Here is a 23995-nt window from a genome sequence, read left to right as displayed (position 1 = left end):
AAGCAGGGTGACAACCAACTCAGTGTGAAAATCACTGCAAAGGCCTACAGTTGGCAGTGTTGGGTAAGTAAGATCTAATCCCACTGAAGATTTTGGTTTGCAAAGGTATGGTTGATTCCTGCATCAAGCGTAATCTGTGGCAAAAGATCCAGCTCTAGGTCAGCTCATTTATTAACTTTTTATGAGAGTTTTCCTGTCCACATCTGCCAGGCATGGAGAGGAGACAACAGTACAGAGCTGCATGTCAGGCTTGAGCAAGGTGGCTCTGATGGTTTTGTAAAGTGTCAAGGTCCAGTGCTGCCCATGAGGGATGTTATTTCCACCCCCATCCTCCCCCTCGCAGATTGAAACAGCAAAAAGGTTTATCTTAAGCCTGATTAAGTCAGGATGTCATGCCCTTAAGCCAGAAAAGATTGAGCACATTTGTTTGTCAGTACCTTCAAAACAAAGATTTATTTTTTTGCCTGGTAAATGAAGGGGCACCAGGAAACATTTCCTGTCACCAGGAGGGAATGAGCTGTGCTGCTAAATCTTCAGAGCACTTCCCAGCATGCCTGTGTCCCTTGCTAACCTGCACCTTCCCAGATCGCCCTGGGCTAGGTCAGGAGTTACTGTCAGTTGGCCTGATAACCAAAGAATGACTGCTTAATTTGTTAGTGTAGACAAAGCCTTCGTGAAATCCAAACCCAAGGTGGCTATTTTTATTAAAGGATGGAAATTCCCATTGAAAGACCCATTGTAGGCCTTTTAATAATTTGTTTTCTGGATGATACAGAAACAAAACTGTCTTTGGAGCAGATCAAATGTATAGGGAGACAAAATGACGGCTTTATTTTAATTTTTTGCCTCTGCTGTTGAACAGTGAGGATAGCATTAGTATTTGGACAGCTCACTTTTTTTGCCCCCTTTACTTTTACTGTGTATGCTATATCCTGGTTTTAGGGAGATACCAGATGAGTTGCAGACCACAAGGTATTTCATTTCTATGCATGCAGCAATTCTTTAAATCAAGATTTTACACCATCTGTGCTCTGCTCGCCTTTCCTGTATGACACTTAAAGACACTCTAGAGAGAAAAAGGGCTTCTGGAGGAAGCAGCAGTGACTGTTTTGAGAACCATGGTCCCAGAGGCTCATGCCATGCACAGGGCAGTGGGGAAAGTCCTGAACTGCAAAGGTCTTTCAGGGCATCTGCAGTTCTGCATAGGCATGTTCAGATGATCTTGTACCACCTGAGGTTTTTATTTTGGAAGAGCAGTAGGAAAGGAAATTATCCTTCAAACTTTATCACAGAAGAAAGATCTCACTTCAGTTATTCATCTGCCTCTTTCTGCATGTCACAGCTTGTGGCATGACACAGCACGTTGTCATGCAGTCACACAGCCCTGTTGGCTGATGACATCCTGCCACTTCAGCCCAGCCCCAGCCCTCACAGGGCAGCAGCTGCTTCTGGGTCAGAGATAAAGATGCTCTGATCTTCCACAGCACTTTTTGTGACTTGTGACTGCTCAGGAAGGTGATTTTCCCAGCATCAAACAGAAGGGCAAGTTTTTGCTATCAACTTGATGCACCTTCTCAATTTCCTGTTCCTTGGTAATTAGATTAAAATAATGGGTCATTTTCTGTTTCTAAAAACATTGTAACTGCCCTCACTAGCTTTGGCCTGGCTGTATTTAAAATTATTATTTACCCTGATAGAAGTAACAGCAGAAGTCATCTACTGCTTTATACTTTATATCCATGTATATATTTGGATACATATGCTGAGGAGAGTTATGTGCTTGCTTTTGAACAGAAGTAACATTTTAATAAATAGCTGGATTTAAAATAGGGTCATGTATTGAATTGTGCCAGTAACACAATTTAAGTCCATATTCTTTAGCATTAGTCATAATATTGCAGTTTGTTTTATAAAAGAAAAATAGCCAAATATTTACATTAAAGTATGGGTTTTTTCCCTCCTTCGAGCTGGTGTATGAATGAATATAAGTGTAAGCACACAGCACTAACTATCTCCCCACACCTTGCAAAGGACTAGTAGCAGAGAAGCAATCACTGAATGTTTAAGTGCAGGGAGATTAAGGTAAATGTCTCTCCTATATTTGATTAAAAATTCTGTATGGTCTTACTTTGAATAAGCCTCACTACTTTTCACATTGTCTGTCATAACAATAATAAAAAACCAGAGAGATCAGATATTAGTACCTTGCTGTCAGAAGAACTAGGTGGGTTTTGAAGGTGTATTTCAACAAATATTTTGAAATCCACACCAGTGGCAGAGCTCTAGGGCTGGGCAGAAGGACTGAAATCCCTGAACTGTAGTCCGTCCCTGTATTCCACCCAGACAGAGTTTCTGCCTAGAAAAGGAGGAGATGCCTAGTAAAAACAGTCCTGAAGTTTGTGTTTCTGCTGGAGATGGCTGAAACACAGTATTCATGCTAGTCCCAGACCCCCACTAGTTTCATATGGATCTTTAGGCAGGGGGTGAGCTCTTAGACTGTAAATTCACCAGGAGAGGTAATAATTTAATCACCATCTGCAGTCAACCAGTAGCACACAACAGATGGAGACACTTAACAGTAAAATTAAAAGCTCTTTATTTAGAAATGTATCATATTGGTAAATTCAGACTTACCAGGATGCCTGATCCTCTGGTGAGTCGTGTGCTGTTGGAGGCATTTCCCAGCACAAGAGCTGCCTATGCTGTGCCTTCTCTTTGCTGTCCTCATTTACAGCCTAGATGATGCTGGACCTCGAGAGAGAGAACAGAAAATGCTTTTAAACTTAAATAGCCCTGGAAAGCCAAGCAAAAGAGAGCAGGAGTTTGGACTAACCCTATGTCCCATCAATTTTTCAAATTCACCTTGGAACTTCACACCAGTTCACTGTTTCCAGTCCTCTGCCCTTCTGTTCAGCCTCCAAATCTCTCCTGCTTCTCGTGTTTATGGGAATGTGCAGGTTGGCAAGGTGTCCACGCGATGGCAGTTCTGTCCCCAGCAGCAAGGTGACAGACAGGGAAGCACAGCGTGCCCCAGCCTCGCTCCTTCATCTCAGTGCAGAGTGTGGCTTCCAGGCAGATCATAAACACGACAGTTCCTTGGGATCACGTCCTTCACTCAAGGGTATAGAAACACGTTAGAATACAAACAAAAGGTTGTATTAAAGCTTGTTGGAACACAAACAAAAGTTTTTATTAAAGTTCATCTTTGAAGCATGGAAAGTAAGATAAGTTCAGCAGCGTACACAGGCTAAATACTTAGGGGAGTTATCAGCTGATAATTATATTTGCTTGAGAAGCTTAATTCTGAGAGCTTACTTGATCTGCTCAGAGATCAGAACTGTATCATATGGCCTCTCTATCCCATCAAAATGTATAAAATACCCAATATTTTATCACCTCCCTCTGAGCTACTCACAAACAAGATACAAGCAGGAATTTTTCACAGAAATTATTCTGAGACTGATCCCAAATGAAAGAACACCTTAAAGATAGTTACAATCTATTCTTGAAGTATGCTGAAAAAAATATTGATGAAACTCAAAAAATCAATGTTTCACCAGGAATTTCCCTGAGTGTCTTTAAAGACATGGTTTCATTAGCTAGTTTTAGTTTTTAAGCACTTTCTCTAGCTGATGCTACTCTTGTGATCAGATATATCTTTCCTAGTGATGCAGGATATTCGTGCCATGACATCATAATATATAGTGATTGGCCAGTGGGGAGGAATAGTAGCTTTTTTCTGAAAACCTCAGCCTTAAGAAGAAAAAAAAAAAGGTAGTTTCAATTAAGATAAACAGAAACAATAGTTAAATAATAATGATGCTTTTTGAGAATATATACTCAGAGGGGAAAATAAGTCAGGGTTGTTGCAATTATTTTGAACTAAAGAAGGAACTACCGGTTCAATAAAAATCAATGTTAACATTGAATGTAACAGAAAGCCAAAAAATATTTTAAAAAATGCAACCAGGTTTTGCTCCATTGTGTACTGACAGCTGGAAACTCTGGTTTCTGGTGTTTTGTACCATTTGACTGTTACTAAGAACCACTGTCTCTCTGAGATCTTTGTGTGGCAATACCACCAAACTCTTCTGCTATGTGATGTGAAGCCAGAAGAGCAATGCTGGCCCCCAAGTGTGCTCCCCAGGGCAGCCCTGCCCACCCACAGGCTGGAGCTCTGAAGATGAAGTGATCAGGTGCATTTGTTTCCATAGGCCACCTCAAGTGTTCTTCCTCCCCTCTGCTGAGCACGGTGACCAGCCAAAAGAAAAATCCCAGGAGCTCCTGACAGGCTTTCACAGCTTTCACAGTTTTCTGATGAGTTTCTGGTCCTTCTGCTTCCCCAGGGCCTCCAGGGCTGTTGTGACCCAAACATGGGCAGGCTTCAGCCACGTCTGCTGGGAGAGGTGCTCCTTCCTGGGGACTTCAAAAGAAAATCCCTGTCATCCTCTAAGGTCCGTGATACCTAACCTTTCTTTAGCCTAGCTCACACTACAAAGCCAGTGCAATTCCTTTAATCTGCTCTGGTTTTCGAGCATTTTGTGATCTATGTTTCCATGGCAGGTTTAGCTGAAGTTGGCCAGTAGGTGTTAGCCACTTAGTGAGGGATACATGGACATGCCTCCACACAGCATAAATAACACTCACAGTCATGGCTGCTACAGGTGCTCCTTAAATTCCTCTTCACCACTGACTCCCTGCTTCCTCTGTCACTAACAGCCCATCTGAAATTATTTATGGTTTGGAACAAAAATAAAATCCCTCACCTTAAGTTGGCATGTGCTGTGCTTGCTGTGAAAGTCCTTCTCTGCTCATTCTGATTTGCTAGTCTCAAACACAGGCAGAAATGATGTGTAAGAAGGAAAAGGGGTAGATTGTGGCCTTTTAGCACAGTCATTGCTTCCACCTGGAAACTGAAGCAAGCTGACTCGTGGAGGTGCTTGGCAGATGATTGCTGCATCACATGGACAAAAACAGGGGATGCCATGCGTTACATCCTCTCCCTCCTTCCGCAGAGAGGCCTGGGTATATGAGAGCTGCTGGGGAAGTGGCACAGGGAAAAGGTACCCTATTGGAAATGGTGGGGATGAAAACTCCTGCAGCAGTCTCATATGGTGCTGCCAAACAAGGGAGAGACCCACAGGTGGCAAATAGGCACGATAAAATTCCAGGTATCTTCTTATCTAGTCTCCAGAAGGCTGAGCAAAGCTTGTGCAGGGAAGGAGTGTGTCATGGGGTTGTCCTGTGAAAATCGGATATGCAGGGCCTGTGCCTGTTTTTCCTTGGGCATAGCGGGGCAGGAGGGATCCTGCTTTGCTTCCTCTGGTGCACTCAGAGCCATAGGAATGGTGGAAAGGAGTGTTTGCCACCTTGCATGTAAGATGAGCAACCTTCAAAGGGATGGAGTGGACACAACATGCAGCAGCACTGGGGGAGAGACCTGGCAGGTCTTTGAGGAGGAAGGAAGAAGTGGAAGGTTTATAGGATACTGTGGAGATTGTTATAGTGATTGAAAGGCTGCTGGACTGAGGGCAGGATGGGAAGACAGCAGGATGCAGTGGGTGGCTTCTGTACCTTCTTGGTCTTCTTGAACTATTCGGGGTCTTGCTGTTCCTTCCAGAAATCCCCAGAGGACAGAGGTCCTGCTGAGGTCAGTGATGGCTCCTGTATCCATCCCTCAACACTTTCCCTGCCTCACTGTGAGCCAACTTATTCACTTAGCCCCCACAACAGCTTGTTGCCATGAGTTCCTTCATTTAACAATTTGTTGTGAAAAATGTATTCCTCTTTTACACCTGCTGCTGGATCATTTCAGTGAGTGCCTCTGTGTTCTTGAATTATGCAAAGTAATGACTTAGTTTGTCCTTATTTATCTCTAAACCACTGATGGTTTTCCTGACCCCTGTCATAACCTCCCTCGCTCATACTTTTTCCAGTTTGGAGGCTTAACCTGTTCTGTCTCTACAGCTCTGCTGAGCTGGTAGGGGAGTTCATGGGATATTCACACACAGGGGGTGTGCTCCAGATTTATTGAGCCCTTTATATATCAATACATTCAAGCATCTTGTTTTGCTCACTCACCCATTTCTAATCACTGTCAATACCCTGTTTGATTCTTTGGTCTGTACTGAGTATTAAGGTGAAATTCCTGAATAAGTTCCACCAATAAATATATATAACTTGCTTGGAGGTATATAAATATGCGTAGTTTATCTTTCCCCATGCATTACTTTTATTTTTACCAGAAATTAATATTCACCATTTTATGGCTTGGTCCTCTGTGTTCTGAAATCCTTATGCAATTTGTGTCAGTCAGCTTTAGATTACCTGTTCTGAATAAAACAGTATCATCTCTCGTTCCTGTGTCTGGATGATGAATGAGCACATTGTATAACACAGTGACCAAAGCAGACTGCTCTGAAAACCTTCATCTATTGATTCCAACAGGCATCAACATCTATTGATTCCAACCCTTTGCATCATCTAATTTAAAGAGCTAGAAGTCAGCAAAGAGCCTCTGCCTTCCTTGTCCTGTGGCACTTAGTTTGTCTAGGAGCCTTCAGAGAGGAGCCTTATTTAAAACATTTTTATAAACAAGCATAGGAAGGTGCAGGATCTTTCCTGACTTCCTCACTCACTTGTTCAAAGCACCTTCTTCAACCAGGAAAGCATGTGTAACAAATAAGTAGTAGTAAAGTAATTTACTCATCAAATTAGTAGTAGTAATAGTTGTAGTAGAATAATTTACTCTTTTAATAGTATTGCATGTTAGATTTATATATATATAATTGTAATCAAGGTTCTGTTAAGGCCGGTGAACTGTAAAGTTGCAGAGTGGGCAATTAATCTGTCTGTACTATAAGCTGATAGTCCTGCAGCTGCAGTTTCTAAGCTGACAAAACAAGTTGTTATACCTTACAGAATAAGTCTTTTGTATATTGTCTAAAAGTGTACGCTTAAAGTAACGAAGGGAAGGACAAGGATCAAAGGGTCAGGAACGAAGACGATAAAAAGTATCCAAGGTGGACATCTGGAAGAGACTCACACAGTAGGCCTCAAGGACGAAAAATTACCTAAGACTATGGATAGGGAAGTACCTGGCAACTAAAAGCGAGCCTGCAAAAGAACCAGCCAGAACCAGACTTGCGAACTCGGATCCAAAAGAAGGATAACAAGTGACTATGGGAAGGGAATTGACAATAGTATAAAGAATACTGCTTTTGCCCACTGCTTTGCTGGCCATGTGTGGAGCAGGGGTCTCCCCGGCAGCCCAGCGCACTGTTTTGCTTATTTGCAATTTATATAAATCTTTAATAAATTTTGCTGCTATATTTCAGCCTAAGTTTCATTTTACTTATAACACATGCATCCATACATACGCAGACACAGACACATGCACATATATATCATAGAATCATAGAATGGTTTGGGTTGGAAGGGACTTTAAAGATCATATAGTTCCACTCCCCATCATGGGCAGGGACAACGTCCTCTAGACCAACTTGCTCCAAGTGTCAAACAACACTTCCAGGAATGGGGCATCCACAGCTTCTCTGGGCAACCTATTCCAGTGCCTCACCACCCCCACAGTAAAGAATTTCTTCCTAATATCTAATCTAGATCTACGCTCTTTAAATTCAAAGCCACTCCCACTTGTTGTATCACCACGTGTCGGTAAAAAGTCCCTCTCCAGCCTTCCTATAGCCCTTGCTGTAAGGTCTTCACGGAGCCTTCTCTTCTGCAGGATGAACAGCCAAGGCTCTCTCAGCCTGTCTTCACAGGAGAGCTGCTCTAGCCCTCTGATCATCTTCGTGGTCTCCTCTGGACCGTATACATACACGTATACACATCCACAGGCACACGCTGTGGGTGCATCTGAACCCATCCCGGGGCTCTCAGCTCACACGCCGCCGCCGGGCTCTTTAAGCAGCGCCGTCCCCGCCCGCAGCCGGGAACTCTCCCGGCCCGCCCCGGCCGCCCTTCGCCCGGGACAGGGGGGGCAGCGCTGGCAGCCGGCGGGGATGGAGGCGCTGTGGGCGGCCGGGGGGCTCCTGCTGGCCCTCTGCCTCCTGGGCTTTGTCCTGTACTGCTGCTACGTGAAGCACATCCATGCCAAATACGACCACATCCCCGGCGCCCCGCGGGAGAGGTAAGGGGCCGGCGGGGCGGGGCGAGGAGATGGCGGCCCGGGCGGGTGTCTCTGCTGGGCGCTCCCCGCCGCCGGCTCCAGACCCGGCCGCTGGGCTGGATCCGTGAGGAAACGTCAGAGCAGGAAATAAACCCTCCAACCGGTGTCCCTGGGCCGGGCCGAGCCTGGCGGGTGTGGGCGAGGGCAGCGGCGAGGGATGAGCAGGCTGGGCACAGCGCTCCTGTGTGCCCGCTCCCGGGAAGGGCTGGCACCGCCCGGCATCGCCGGGGACACCGCCTGGCCGGCCGGGGCTGGATGCCCTGACCTGCATCTCCCGGGTGGCCACAGCGGCACGAAGGAGAGGTTTAGAGCCGCCCACTCGAGCTGTGCGTTCGCTCAGGACACCGCGGAGGGACCTGACGGCAGCACCGGCCGTGCAGCGCCGGAGGGGCTCCCTGAGCTGGACCAGCACAGCCAGCCCTGCTACACTACTCCAGCAGGCACACTGACACTAACTCCACCGGGCACCTTCCGTGCTCTCCCTCATGAGCCAGGTGTTTGGTTTCTGCCATAAATAAATAAAAATGTCATAAGTGATAAAGGATGGTGAGAAAGGTGCCAACGAGGCATTGGCAGCAGTGTCAGAAGGAGACATGGCTCTTGCAGGAGTGTGTGAGCTTCCCGTTCAACCTCACCCGTGGGTGCACATGCCCTCTGTAACATGCCACAGGAAGAGACACTGCACCAGCACTGTCTTACACAAACAGCCTTCAGGGACACCGAGCTTGGCTGCCCAGCTCCAAGCTTCAGCCTACTCGTGTAATCAGGGTCAAGTACTAAGATTAGAGAGAGGCTGGATCTTGTTGTACCTAAACCTGCTTGTCCATAAGTTCGTTTTGAGGTGTGGAGTAACACCACAGAGTAATGGCAGCTTGGGGAACCCTGTGGCCGCTTTTCTGTCCCTTCTTCAGGGTTTGAGGCTTGATATTAGTCATCAGCATAGGATCCTTCCCAGAAAGGTTTCTAGTACTGGTTTGTCGAAGTGGAAGCTTGTATGTCATGTGAGCCCACAGCACTTGATGGCTTTTCAAAAGTACAAATTGCCAGGTACAATCCAAAACTCCCACTTCAGTACCTGTTGCACAAACACTTCCACTCCTAAATGTCCAAGGTAAGAAAAATCAAATACCTCCAGATCTGAAAAGTTGTTTATAAAAAAAATAATAAGAGGTAAAGCCAGATGCTATGTGTGGTGATGGTGGTGGTCTCCCCAGTAAAAGAAAGACATTGACAAACTGAGAGGAGTCCAGTGGAGGCAGCTGGGGTGCCCAGGAGGCTTAGAGCTGGGCTGGCTTTTGGCAGAGAAGCAGCTACTGAAGGGCAGAGGGAATCCAATGGCTGTTTTCAGGGCAATGGCACGAATTGTCTTAAGGCCATTGAGGTGTAAGGTGAAAAACCTTCATCATGAGGGTGCTCAAAAGCTGGTCCATGTGGCTGGGTGCAGCCCTGAGGTCTGATGCTGACTGGCCTGGAGCAAGGGACTGGGCTGGTGGCCTCCAGAGGTCCTTGCCAATCCAGATTACTTTGAAATGGGAGTAACTCAAATCTAAACGCTTCTCATCTGATACTGTATCTGGAAAACTGGAGAAGAGCAGCACCAGAAGCAAAGGCTGGCTTGTGTCCAGCTCGCTGCCCACCAGATGTGCTTCCCAGCCAGCCAGTCCACAGCCTGCATCCTTTCAAGGCTTTATTCTGTCCCAGAAGGAGGATTTTCCCTTTGCCCTTGACTCTTTCCCTTTGATAAAAGCTTAAGAAAGCCTTATTTTAGGATGAAGTACAACAGGATCTTATCAAAGTCTTGTCTAAAGTCTTATGGCTGCCTGATGACAAGATTACATTAATGCCCTTGATTCCCTGAGCCCATTTGTTTTATCAGAACTAGCACAGCACATCTCTCAAGGAAAATTGTGCAGGACAGACTGGAAAAGTGAGTCCTAGTGGTCATAGTGGCTTTGTTTTATTTTTTTCTGCATGAATGGCTCACCTGTAGAGAGGAGGTTGCCTCTTCAAAGGTTGGCTTGATATTAAAGGTTGAAAAACAAGAAATGGGAAAAAGGGATTTCTTTGTAAATACATGTTTTCAGTTGATAGTGTCAGGTAGTTATATATCCCAAACCAAACCCACACTTAGTTTTTTTCATGACATGCAGTAAGTTACTGGGTCTTCTTAGTAGTGGATAAATGTTTTAGGCCTGTTGTAACACCTGACTTAACTGGGTGATGGGAGAGGGGATGAAAAATATCTCTGAGGATTTATGTGTCACACAAGAGGAGCCATGAGTGGGACCTTGCTTCCTGCTCTGCAGATAGAGCAGTTTCCAGAGCTTTAGCTAACAAAGGACTTGCGTTGTATTTGGGGCTTTCACATCTTTTCAGAATCCAGTTACAATGGAGGAGTCAAACAAGTGGAGGATTAAAAGTTTCTGTAGATGTTGGGTATCTTTGTTGAGTCCTTATTATTTTATGTGCCTCCCAGTTCCAACAGTAATAAAATAAGAGCCTGTATGTCCCCTCTAGCTTATTTATACTGAAAAGGATGATGGCATGGCTCTCTGTCTCTCAAATGGAAAACAGATCTTGAGTGCAGCTTGCTTCATTTAGAGAGGAGCTTGGCCAAATCTTCCTTCAGATTGACACGAAACCTGTGGGAATTCACTGCTCTCACTTGGAGGAAGTTGATCTCTAACTTTTTAATTCAGCTATTGTATTTGAAGAGTTAACCTTTTTCATTAATGTCTTCAGTTTCCATATTAACCAGTGAGGACCATTCTTAGGTCCTTTTTTTCCCCAGCATTTGAAGTAACATAGCTTTATGCAGAAGGTTCCTAATTTTGCTTAACAGAACTCCACTGCCAGAACTGAAGTTACCCTTAGAGCTGAGCACGTATTAAAGGATATTAATGCAAATATCTGTTTTATGTACAGAAACATAATAGTTGCAGTCAAAATTCGATCAGCTAGACAAAGGGCAAAGCAATTCATGGGGGGCTCCCACCCAGACCCAAACTTCTCCTATAAAACAGCAGCAAAAAAGACCTCATCCTTTGTCTCTGCACTGGTGTTCCTGGCTGTGTGCATACACCAGCCTGACCTTGGTCCCCAACTTACCAGTGTGATGAGGGCTGGGCGTTGGCATAGCTTGGAGTTGTTTTCTTACAAGTGAAACCTGAGGAACACTCACTGAGCAAGAAGGATTTTAATCCATATAAACCCCAATGTTGGCATCCTCATGACCCTCTTAATCTTCATATTCTGCAGCTTTTTATTTGGACACCTCCCAATCTTATGGAGAATGATGAAGAAACAGGAGTTTGTTCATGATCTCTTCCTGCAGTGGTAAGTTGAGACACATCAATAACATTGAATGGGGTAGCCCTGTAGAGCAAGTGGGGAAATCAAGGCATGGAGACCCTGAATTGTGCAACTGGCATCATTCAGAAGGTCAGTAGAGGAGCCAGAGAGAGAGCATTGATCTTTCAGGTCAGATAGATATTGGAAAATTTTTTTGTGCTGCAAGAGTGGTTAGGCATTGGAATAAGTTGCTCAGGAAGGTGGTGGAGTAACTGTCTCTGGAAGTGTTCAAGGAGCATCTGGATGTGGCACTTGGGGATGTGGTTTAGGGGTAATTGTGGTGGTGCTGCTGCGTTGGCTGTTGGACTAGATGGTCTTGAAGGTCTCTTCCAACCTTGATGATTCTGCAATTCTCCTAATGTCTTTAGACTGCAGTAGTTCCCACTGCAGTGTGCTCTGGTCCTTTGAGGTTATTAGGTCGCAACTGTTACATGTTGATTGCTTGTACCATAATTCTCTTTTTTTTAATCTTCTCTTCTTACAGGGCAGAGAAATACGGACCTATTGTACGATTTAATGCCTTTCACAGAGTCACAGTAATGGTTGTGAGTCCTGAAGGAGTGAAGGTACTCAAAAAATAAAGTCACATCAGCAGTGGGGATCAGCCTCTCCCTCCATAAGGAGGGAGCTAGTGCCTGATCTTCAGGGCAGCACGAAGCAGCCAGTCTATGCTTGGCTCTGGCAGGGTTAGGAGGATGAGGTGTTCTGCTCTCTGGGCTGTCCTGATTTATTTTCTTCCTTGATTGGTTAATTTACTTTGTCACATTTATTTAAACAGCACATATAGTAAACACCCACCATTTCTGAAAAGTAGTCCCTCTGCAAGAGCTTAATATCTCAAATGAACGAAGCACAAGAGACTGAATTTCTTTCTTTAAATCTTTGCAATTACCAGAGAGTGAGATTTCAGGTCATTGGGCAAAAAAGTGCTAGAGGCATGCAAAACAAGCTAGTAGCATGGGAACTGGGGAATCAGGGCACACCAAATAATTCATCTACTCCTCAGACTATTGCTACAGAAGGAACACAGTAAATGTGTGAGTGAAATTTTATGTTTTGTCTGGGAAACAGATTGCACTCAGTATTCACTGACCTGAGATTCGATTTTAGGAGTTCTTGATGTCACCACAGTACCCAAAGGATCGGCTGGTGTACGATCGTATCTTCAGCCTATTTGGTGAGAGGTAGGCAAAACCCATCTGAAGCCATTGTGATCTGTAAATAAGTGCAAAACTAATAACATTGTGATCTGTAAATAAGTGCAAGACTAATAACACCACAGGTGAACACTTATTTTGACTCAGACCTTAGTGTGGGGATTAATGTCTAATTCCAGACATACGTAAGCAGCACGTACCTAATAATTTTTGTGTGAAGTCAAATGTCTTCCCAGTCAGGGAGGAGGATTTGTTTTACCTTGATCGTATACATTTTTTTCCTGCCTGGGGATGTTTAGTTAGTCTCAGAATAGTCTGCTCAAGACCATCATCAAACTTCTTACTTAGATTTTAGAGCACTGAGTTAGTCCTTGATGGGTGGGATTTTGCAGCTCCTAAATTCAGTCACAAAAAAGGGGATTTCTTTGTTAGGCTGAAGCTTTTAAAAATATAATAATCCCGTTATTATATTAATTCTTTGTATATCAACTGTAATGAACCAGCATCTTATTGGACTCAGCAGTCCACACCTACCTAGCAAAACATATTTGTGGTTCAGTTGTTGTCCAGAGTCCTGCAATGATTGCAATACTCGAAGTGTCACAATGCTCTTTATACATGGGCAAAATAGAAGAAAGTAGATGTGAAAGACTTATCTGTGTGACTACATGGGGTTCAGCTGGCTCCCTTGCTGAAAACTGTTCCTTTCCTTGTTTTCCTACATTCTAGGTTTCTGGGGAATGGCTTGGTAACTGTTTGCAACCATGAGCATTGGCATAAGCAGAGGAGGATAATGGATCCAGCTTTCAGCAGAACGTAAGGCAGATATTTCTGGGATGAGCTAGCTGTTATTTCTGCTGTATTTTCATGATTCTCCCTGTCATTGTTTGATATTTAGAGGGGAATAAAAGACAGTTAGTGCCAAAATTACATTTTACTTAAGTCTAGGACACCATTTCCATACCAAGCATAATTTGACCAGACTTCCCATGGAGCAGTGACACCCCTATGAGTTCAGCAATGGCAGAAAGGTCCCAAGGTTGTATATGCAGGAGTGTGGTTATGGCTGTCTTATCCTGTTAGAAAGGGTAAGGCAGAGGGTTGATCTGGTTTCCCTGTGTGTGTCTCGATGCACTGCACGTAAGGTCCAAAGATGAAGTCCACATGCTTTGCTTCAGTGTGCACAAGCCACAGCCCTTTGCCATGACAGACATTTGTTTTATGGCAGGGCAGAGCAGGGCTGCTGTAAGAAGAATGTAGCTCATTTTATCTGTTTGCTTTTTAAAGTATTGAGGGAAGTTGATTATAAATAAAAAAAAAATAATTACAATTTCCTATGGAAAATAAAGTTATTTTGGCTGAGCAAAGATGTCCTCTCCAGAACCCCCACTACTCATCTTTATTGATTGTTCAGCTACCTGATTGGTCTGATGGAAACTTTTAATGAAAAAGCAGAGGAGCTGATGGAGAAGCTAGAGGAAATGGCAGATGGGAAAAAAGAGTTTAGCATGCTGTCGATGATGTGCCGGGTGACTATGGATATCATTGCAAAGGTACCAGCTGTCACTTTCTTGTTTCCTCTGCAATGGCAGGAAGGAATGGAAGTAATGTGTACTGGCAGCAGGATGGGAGCTGGAGCTGGAGCCAGAGAGCTGGAGCCAGGGAAAAAGACCTTTCCCCACCAGTGCCAGAAGAGCTGAAGGACTAATTGTGCCACTTTCATCTGAACTGAGCCATGGGAAGGGGCAGATAGGGAAGGGTGTGCACAGTCTAAGTGTGGCCTGCAGGATGGGGACCCTTTGCAAAAGCCCTTTCATCCTCACACCTCCCACCCCTCCATGACAAAAGGGGCACACTAGTGCTCATTCATGGGTTATATTATTGCCATTATATGTCAGCATGAAGTCTGCCTTACGCTGGCTTTTCCCTTATCTATGCAAAACAGTTTGGGATGAATGGAGAGTAATAGTAAATTATTAATCCCCCCAAATAAGGAGGAAGCATAATGTAGGTATTGCCCTCCCCTCATGGTCTCCTGCAGGGCAGGATCTAGCCTGAGATATTTTTAGGGAAAAAGGTGGTGGTATGAGGTTATCCTGCTCTTTCACCCCAGCCCCAGGGAGCCAGGAGGGTGCAGCAAGTTGCCTTTTTCTCTCCTGCTCCTTAGGTAGCCTTTGGCTTGGAATTAAATGCACTGAGTGATGACCAGATGCCTTTACCACACGCTGTGACCATGGTTTTGGAGGGACTGACCAAGTCACGGATCCCCCTCATACAGGTCTGTACTCTCCTCACTTCTGTCCTCTCTCCTCACATCCAGCTGGAACCTCTGCTCCTTCCTGAGTTAGTTGGAGGGAGCTGTGCAAGGTCCATATTTGATGGGGAAACAGTCATCTGTAGATCTTTCCCTCCAATGTGCATCAAGATAAAATTCACTAATGCTTTAAAACACTTGCAGAATTAACATTAACATTTAATGCTTCCTTTCTGTCTTCTCTTCCCCCATGCATGTGTCTCCTTTTCATATGGTTTTACATTTTCAGACCCATTAAAAATTGAGATTTTTGCCCTTTGTCCAAGCAGGATGGCAACCCTCACTCAAAGTGGAAGAAATTTGAACATTCTTGCCATAAAAAAATGATATTTTCAACCCAAATTTATCTACTAAGAAATTATGGATGTAATATGAAATATTTAAGTTAAAAATCATCCTAGTATCTCATGAAAGTTGTAGTTCAGGCTTTTAGAGCTCCTGTTTTCCTTTTTGGGACCAGGGGTGAGATTCTGTATTGCATGCTGCTGTCTCTTTCCATGGAGAGGTGAGGCATTTTGCTCACGGTGCCCAAAACATCAGCTTGGATAAGACAGGACATCAACATGCACAGACTGAAATATTTCTCATTTCAGCCCAAACCCTTCATCCTGGGGGCGTTCACTTTGTTCCGTGGAGAGCAGATGTTTTTGTGACAAGTGTCATTTAGCAGAAAACAAGGTGCTGCCTTGTAAAATAACATTGAAATTATTTCTTACCAGCAAAAGGAATAAAATGACTCAAGAAATTCTGTATTCAGTACATGCCAGGGAAACAGAAGTTGGTAAAGGAGGTCAGGGAGAGTGTGAGGCTGCTGCGGCGTGTGGGGAAGGAGTGCATTGACCAGAGGAGAGAAGCTCTCCAGAATGGGAAGGAAGCCACGTTGGATATTCTTACACAGATACTGAAAGGAGATGGTAAGGAACATGTTGCTGTTTGAATGAATTTCTCTGTGGTATGTTTTGCCATGGGATTTGGGGAGGATTGTTTTAGGGATCTGAACTTTGATCCTCCTTTAAAGGCTTTTTCACAGTGAAGATAGTAGAGTTGCTTTGAAAATCCCCTGTTTCATTGTGTTGGATGAAGTATTGGTCACAAACCACCACTGAAACACCCACTGAGCATCTCCTCTTGATGCCACCTCACCCAGTATGTGCCAAACAGGGCAGAGCATTCTGGCTGGTCCAACTGGGACATGGGGGCATTTTCTAATCCCATTTGCTTTTCTATTTTGGCAGCTCTGGAGGACACTAGAGATGATGAAAACATTCTGGATAACTTTATCACTTTCTTTGTTGCAGGTTGGTAGCTATTTTTATTCTTGGATATGTCATGTGGGAAGCTGTACTCATTCTTGGGCCATGATTAACACCCTTCTAATCATGATTAACATCATCATTAACATCATCACTCCATGTAATGCTGCTGTATCCAGGAGTCTCTTGGTTGGAAGACAGCAGTATTTACACTGGCGTAGGACCAGCTGGGCAAGGTCTGAAGAGAACTTTCAGTTTTCTCAAAGGCAAATCATAGGTTATCCTCCTTCAGTCATATCGACACAGCAAATAATGCCAGGCTTCCCACTCTGGTTCCCAACCTCTGGCTTCCCACTGCCCACTGAGCTGCAAGGCCGGGTTCTGGTCCTTCCTCCCAGATCCCACCAAACCCCACGGAAAGCACCTTTAACATATTCCACATATCTTCATGTCACCTCACCCACATCATTAAATGCCATTCTTGCTTGAAAAGTGTTAGTCAATGCTTGGTAGGAGAAGGCACTGTCAAGCCTATCAGAAAAAACATGGGCCAATTTAATACATGAGATAAACATCATCTTGCAGGTCAATAGGATTTAGATTCCTAAGAAGGTGAAATCAAAATGCTGTTCTTTTGCAAGAAGGACGTTATTGAAACAAATACATTTTTGCAGGAGTCTGTTTTCTGTAATGCATTAAAATAATACGTGTGCCTATCCATGAAAAAAGGGAAACTGCCCACATCACAGAGTCTCAGAATGAGTAATGTTCAAAGATTCTTCTACTCCAACTTCCCTGGTCAAGCAGGGTCATCCTAACACATAAAGCAGACATTTCAAATAAAGATGGTCGGAAGCTCTGTTTTCCCTCAAAACCGGTAAATCCATGCTTTTTGGAAGAACTGTGTGTCCCATAATATAACAAGGCAAATACTGGACCTCACTGGTCCTCCTGTTAGGGAGCTCATAATGAGTAGGTGCTGCATGCAGCCAGTGCAGCTTTGAGTTGAGCAAGATGAGCCATATCTTTACCAGCTCTGTCCTGTTCTTGTCATTCTTGGAAGTTCCCTACGTAGACATTACATCCCTTTTAGTATTTCCTTTAATTGTGGCATACTTGAAATGAAACATTTGGGGTCCAACCTTTAAAGTTTCCTGTTCACAATCAGCTAGTAGACCATCTTTGTGTCATGTCATTATTTCATGCTAACCTTTAAACTGATTTTTGGTGTCATTAGGTCATGAAACCACTGCCAATCAGATGTCATTTACAGTAATGGCACTGGGTCAGCATCCTGAAATACTGGAAAGGTATGTGCGCTCCAATTTGAAAACCCAGCTTGCTGTTACTTTCAAGATGAACTTAATTATAAGGATTATTAAAAAGATAGGATCAATTCCCAATGAATTCTAGCCTACCTTCCAAAATAAACAGTTCCATAGTCCCAATATATCTAAAATGTAAAAAAAAAAAACACCTTAAGATGGATTATTTCAGTTTCATCTAGGTGATTTTTTTTCAAAACCTTTATATATACTGGTCCTGAATCCCACCTGGTTCAGCTGCCCTGTGTGCACATTGCTTCATCCTGATAAGAAGTACAAGTTCAGGATGCCTGCTTGGGAATTGGCAGGCATTTTGCCTGAGGATGGGTGTCCAAGTCCAACTTACTGTCTGGAAAGTAAAAAATGTAATCTTGCCTAGCAAGATATGGGCATCTACAGCTAATATTTTTTAATTGAACTGCAGGGTTCAGGCTGAAGTGGATGATGTTCTTGGTGCCAAGAGAGACATTGACTATGAGGATCTTGGCAAACTCACCTACTTATCACAGGTACTGTAGGAGTGAGGTAAGATACCAGTCAGAGCTGTTTGGTAGCACCTCTGACACGTCATGGAGGAGCCCCACACTTTTAAGATTTTGAAAACAATACACATATTTTATCCTGATAATGTTTGTCCTCAGAGAGTCAGCAAGCAGGTATCATGAGACATTTGCAGCAGCCTAGCCTCATTGGGAAGGATGCGCCTCAAATTTCTTTGCAACATCCCACACAATTCCTTCAATGCTTTCCTTAGTTATTACCAAACTGCGAGCTAGAGTGGAGTTGCATAATCCCTATCTGTTTAAGCTGAAACCATAGCTGTAATTTTTAGAAGGATTTGCAACTTTGAGCCCAACCTGTGTGTGAATCCCACACACTTCCCTAACTCACAGCTCTATTTTTGTTTGATTATTGTTAAAGCATTTCCAGCTATGATCTCACCAAGTGCCATAAACTCAATGGGATTTGAGGACAGCCAAAAATAATGGCTAGTTTTTGTAGTGACAGTTTTTCATTGTTCAGTCTTGAAACCCTCTTCAGTCACTCTGAAGAGGGGGAGAGAGTTGCACATTGAAATGCTGGTTGGTAATGAACTGCAAAGCCAGGGTTTGGCTACTTGCCAGTGTTTGTGTTGCATATCCTTTTTTACAAGGTGGGGGATACCAGCAGCCCTCAGGAGAGGCTGATTCACAGTCCTGGCAGCTATTCTGCTTAACTTGCCCTGTGATTTTAGTAGTCTGCCATGATCATTTTTCTCTTAAACTGCCCTGCTAAGGTGAGCAATAGTTTTATCACTTGCCATATCGCATCCCACACATCACTGTGCTTTGACAGCGGATAGATTTCATAGGTGTATTTCTCAGAAGGAAAAGGGAACTGTGTGATTACAGAAATCGTCAGGTTTCCTTAGGCTTCTCCAAACAGCATCACAATTATACCACTCCAATTAGGATGAGGTATCTAATCCTTTCAGTTTTAAGACACATCACATGAGGGCCTCTCAAAGCAGACCATTTATTTAGCAGCACAAGCTTGGATCTGTACAACCAAAATCAGTCACCCTTGGTCAGAGCCAGTCCATCACTGGAGTATCAGAGACTATGGGACTCCTCTCCTGTCGCTCAGGCAATTCTGAATCCTTTTGTCCACATCTCTTTTTCGTTAGTCCACTCGTGCATACACACCGTTAATTGCATTTTCGGTGTGATGCTCATGTGCACCGTTAATTAGGTTTCACTTTGATGAAATAAGCCATTCTTACAGCTCACTGCCACCAAAAGAAATGGTCTTGTTCCATTTTTTCTCAACATTCCCTATTCATTTTCCTTTGCCAGGTTGTTTTTTGTCCTTTTGGTGCTCTGACGTGGCTCAGCTCCCCAAGCAGTAGAAGCAGGACAAAGGCAGGAGCAGGAGCACAGTGCTGAGAGGGGAAGGAGGTGGGAGCAACTACCCATCCTCATGGCAGTCAGCGCCCAGAACAGCTCATCAGGGCCAGGAGACTTCACTCTTAGATATTCCCTTTGAATTTGCTTCCTATTACTTTTTCGCTTAGTTGTTGACCTGACTTGAGATTTTAGATTTGTTTAATGCATGGGATCTCCTGTGGGGTTTGTGTCTTTTTCTCTGTATTTTACCAGTTGTAAGAAAGAACTGGGCCTGAAGGAGCTGACTTAGCCATACGTTTTGCCCACAGGAGCCCAAGGCAGATACGCCAGCATCTGTTTCAAAAGTCAAAATCTCCCACTTATCCAAAGTGAAAGGCCACAGGGAGGTAATTAATTCTATTTCTGCTTCCTACACTGTATCAACTAAGTGACCCTTTGTGCTTTTTGCTGACACAGGTTCTGAAGGAGTCGCTGCGGCTGTACCCGCCCGTCGCAGGGACCGTGCGCAGGCTGGAGAAGGAGCACGTCATCAACGGCATCAGAATTCCTGCCAACACCACGCTCGTTGTGAGTCCCAGCCACCAGCAGCTGTTAGCTGCTGCAGTTCATCCACATGTAACGGATCTGTGGATCAGAGGGCCAGAATCTTCCCAGGGTGTATTTCTGCTGGCCTCTCTAATATCTTGACCAAAACTGGGGTGTGAATTGGGACTCTCATTTGGGACTGGGGAGTGGAAGGCAGTTATGGTTTTGTACCTCTGACAGCAAAGAAGCATTTTCAGTGTGCTGCTCTTGACTAAAACAAGTAAACTCTTTCTTGACAGTTCAGCACTTATGTAATGGGAAGGATGGAAAGGTTTTTCAAGGATCCATATACTTTCAATCCAGACCGATTCAGCAAAGATGCACCTAAGTGAGTTTCTTTTTACTCCCAGGTTGTTAAATATTTAATAAGGATCCATTACAGGAAGATATTTCAAGGGGGAAAAAAATTGACTAAAACTATTTTTCCATTCCAGTATGAGTAAGACTAAATCATTCAAATGCAAATAGAGAGCAATAATGTGCAGCTTTTGTTCAAAAATTCTTTAGACCACATGATACCTTTCAAAAACAGACCAATACTATTGTTATTTAATGTTTATATTCAGATCCAAGCTTTGGGCCAAAACCAGGTTGAATATTTGCATTAATGCAATACAGACATTTAACATGTGACAGCCGTGGCCCCAGGATTCTTGAAGTGTCTCCATATCAGAGAGGGCAGAAGGGGCTGAGGCACAGAAGATGCTGTTCAACCATGTGGGAGGCAGCCTAAGGCTAGTCAGTGGTCAGGAGTGCAATGGGAGGGATCAGTGACTAAACAGTTAGATACAGAGATCATCAGCTACTTCACGAGTCAGGAGTTTTGCTTCAGCCTAGAGTTAGTCTGGTCTCCTGAACCAAACACCCCCTCCCTCACATGGCTCAGAGCTGCCCAAAGGAGCAATAATTGGGCAGATCGTTACATCCTCATGACAGGCTGGAGAGCATTTGGAGTGTGCTTAACATTCAGCTTTGAAATAAGATTGGCATACATCAAAACAGCTCTGTGAGTTCAGCCATATAATAAGCAGAGATCTCGAGGAAACATGCTGTGGAGCTGTACTGCTGCTCTGAAGCAAAAAAGAGGTAATTTGGAGGCTGTTTTTACAAGTCAGATAGGCTAGGTGATATTTAGACCATTTCCTTGCTGTTGTGATGAAATATTTGCTTGTTTCCTTACAATCAAGTTGTCAGAGTGACAATTTTGAATGTTTTTTTTTGCAGGCCCTATTATTGCTATTTTCCATTCTCTCTGGGATCCCGGTCCTGCATCGGGCAGGTGTTTGCACAGGTAAGCAGAGGCCTGGAACGGCACTTCCATAGCAAGCAGTGGGCCAACTCAGGGTGTGCTGCCATGGCTGGTGGTGGGGGACCAAAGGCCACACTAATGGTGCACTGACCCCCTTCTCTCTAGAGGGAATATCTCCCTCATGCCAATGATGGACATCTCTCAAATGCTGTCACATGAGCACACATCCATGTGCCAAACTGGTCCCACGTCACCTGTGTGCACATGCAGGTGTCTGCAGGGAGGAGCAGCAAGCAGGCTGCACTCCCTCTGAACTGTCCTGGATCAGCCTGCCTGAATCCAAATGTGATGGGAATCACAGTCAACAACCCTTTGCCAGCCAAGGTCAAACACACAGGGGATGTGCAGGGGGTCTTGGGGACCATCCCGTGGCTACCCCTGACAGAATCAAGGCAGGGAAAACGGCAGCTGGCAGAAGGACACAAGCCAGAACTGTCACAGAGAAGGTGAGGAGGGGGCTACATGGATGGAAGGAACAATGTAATGATGTATATGAGCATAGCAGAGAGCATTTCAGGACAGCAGGAGGTCAGCTCTTTGGGTCTGTTCTGTGGGTTAATCTAAGCACCAGTGCTCAGAGCCTTCGGTGTTTTAGTTTTACAGTCTGATTTCCCAAATGGGGTTAATGCATAAACACAAGGACCGATCCTAGTGCCTGTCAGCTGTCTTCAAATCCATGAAGTCCCAGGTTTCCTGCCCAAACTCAGCTGGCTGCATTTAACTTTTAAATCTCTATATTGACAAAGCAGTATAACATAATACACTGACTTTAAGCAGCTGCAGTCCAAGCTCTATATGCTGTCACTGACAATGAATTTGCTTTTCTTCTTAACAGATGGAGGCAAAAGTGGTGATGGCAAAACTGCTGCAGAGGTTTGAATTCCAGCTGGTACCAGGGCAGAGTTTTAAACTCTTGGAGGCTGGAACCTTTAAGCCACTAGATGGAGTAATGTGTAAATTAAAGCCAAGGAGCTCTGCAAGAAGCTGCCAGGCATGACTACTCAAGGAGGGGAGCATGACATGCTACTGTTAGTGTTTCCTCTGATTTGGAAGATCTTGACACTAATCAAAGGTTTGATTTGGCAGGTCCCTTTAGAGGATTACTACACTGAAATTATTTCTAGCCTTCCTCATAATGTACTGAAGAAAACCTTAGGAGAGTCACTCTAGTGAATATTTTCAGTCTGGAAGCATACCCAGAATTGCCAAGCTTGTAATTTTCCTGGGGGGCTATTTGATTCTGACCAGACTTGGAAAAGAACATCCTTTCACTGCAGTATCCCTGGAAGTCCACACAAACCTCCACTGGAATCTCAGCTCATAGTTTTCACTAACTTTACTTACAACACAACATGGTCTAAAGTAAGCCCTTGTTTGGGAAGTTTTCTACTTACAGAATGAAATCAGAAAAGAGTGGAGCACAGATTTGGGTTGAACTTAGGAAGAGATGTTTGGAGATAGTCTTTTGTCAAAGCAATTTTTCCATTCCTGCTCTAAACAAGAACAATTGATAGGAACAATCTGAACAAAAATATCAGTCTGAGGCCACTACTTCCCCCTGTTGCTCCCACCTCATTTTTATTCAGTCTCTTCCACTTTTCTTCTGAAATTATGCAAAGTGTAGATTGCCAGTCCACACTGTAGAAAGGGAATCTCCTGTTTCCTCCTACCCCTCCACACAGCCTGTGTTCATTCTTCTGAGACACAGTTCTTTGGTCAGGGGAGTCTTGCTGTGTTTATTTTAGTCTGGATCATTTTCCCTGTCTGGTTTACCACAAAGCTACAGTAGGACTTGGACCAGATGGTCTAGTAGGTACAGCAGGGTTGGAAATAAGTGCCTGAGCTAAATGCTGCTTAAAATGGTGTTGCCACTGAAGTAATGTGTCTGCAGTTTGAGCCAGAGACAGGAGAAGGTCCTGCACCCCCTTCTTCTGCAGATGTGCCTGAATTGCTCGCTGCATGTGGGCTTGCAGCTGGGCTCTGCTGGGGAAAAAACTACCATATGAAAATGCTGCCTTCCAGAACTATGTAGATACCTAATAGGAGTTTGGGCCTTCTCTGTCATGAAATACAGCAAATTAAAGAAATTTGATGCTGCCACTGTTGTTTCTTACCTTTCTGAATTAAAAGAGCAAAAATACAGTCTGTATACTGTCAAGTTCCCGTGGTGGTTTCCATACCAGAAGAGTAACATCCCAGAACTTTCCCTGACTCTGATCCTGTTGTGCACAATCTCATTCAGTGCAGCAATGGGACAGCAGGCCCAGAAGGTTGATGCTGCTTTTGATAATACGATCAACATCATACAGTGTACAAATATGACTTACACCCAGGGTACCTATACCTGTATTGCAAGGGAAGGTTTAGTCCACCTATCAATAGACCAGCTTTTCAAGACCTTGAGATCTACTTGTAGACATTCATATAATCTCATTGGGAAACTGAGGACTCTCCAGCTGGATGTGTGTTCCCAGGAGTTGACACAATAGGGACTGGGATACTCCATGCCAGTCAGGCTGGATGTGCTGGTGGCATAACAAAAAGCTGAACCCTGAGAACATGTCAAAGGGAGAGGTGGGGGAAGCTGTGACAGGGAGTGGCCTTTGCTGTGAACAGCACACAGCTTG

General features: G+C 44.2%; 1 protein-coding gene across 1 annotated transcript; it reads left to right on the top strand.

Annotated features, from left to right (window-relative positions):
• Positions 1-7967: 7967 nt before the first annotated feature.
• On the top strand, positions 7968-23465 carry LOC127461601 (cholesterol 24-hydroxylase). Its single transcript, XM_051769584.1, has 15 exons — positions 7968-8149; positions 11447-11524; positions 12024-12105; positions 12650-12723; positions 13426-13512; positions 14111-14249; positions 14864-14974; positions 15768-15924; positions 16246-16308; positions 17501-17573; positions 18013-18097; positions 19931-20041; positions 20299-20387; positions 21284-21350; positions 22204-23465. The coding sequence occupies exons 1-15, from the start codon at positions 8022-8024 to the stop codon at positions 22363-22365; spliced, it is 1506 nt and encodes a 501-aa protein (XP_051625544.1). The 5' UTR covers positions 7968-8021; the 3' UTR covers positions 22366-23465.
• The last annotated feature ends 530 nt before the right edge of the window (positions 23466-23995 follow it).

This window comes from Manacus candei, unplaced genomic scaffold, assembly GCF_025592945.1.
Source record: "Manacus candei isolate 608988 ecotype Guabito, Panama unplaced genomic scaffold, ASM2559294v1 h1tg000109l, whole genome shotgun sequence".
In the NCBI taxonomy this organism is placed as follows: domain Eukaryota; kingdom Metazoa; phylum Chordata; class Aves; order Passeriformes; family Pipridae; genus Manacus; species Manacus candei.
The sequence above is the reverse complement of the archived record's forward strand: the minus strand, read 5'-3'. Positions and strand labels throughout refer to the sequence as shown.

Excerpts from the sequence above, each read along its gene's own strand:
- LOC127461601 (XM_051769584.1), top strand. The coding sequence starts at position 8,022 with ATGGAGGCGCTGTGGGCGGCCGGGGGGCTCCTGCTGGCCCTCTGCCTC. Across the intron at positions 11,525-12,023 it reads CATGATCTCTTCCTGCAGTG|GGCAGAGAAATACGGACCTA; the intron begins GTAAGTTGAGAC and ends CTCTTCTTACAG. Across the intron at positions 20,042-20,298 it reads CTGCCAACACCACGCTCGTT|TTCAGCACTTATGTAATGGG; the intron begins GTGAGTCCCAGC and ends CTTTCTTGACAG.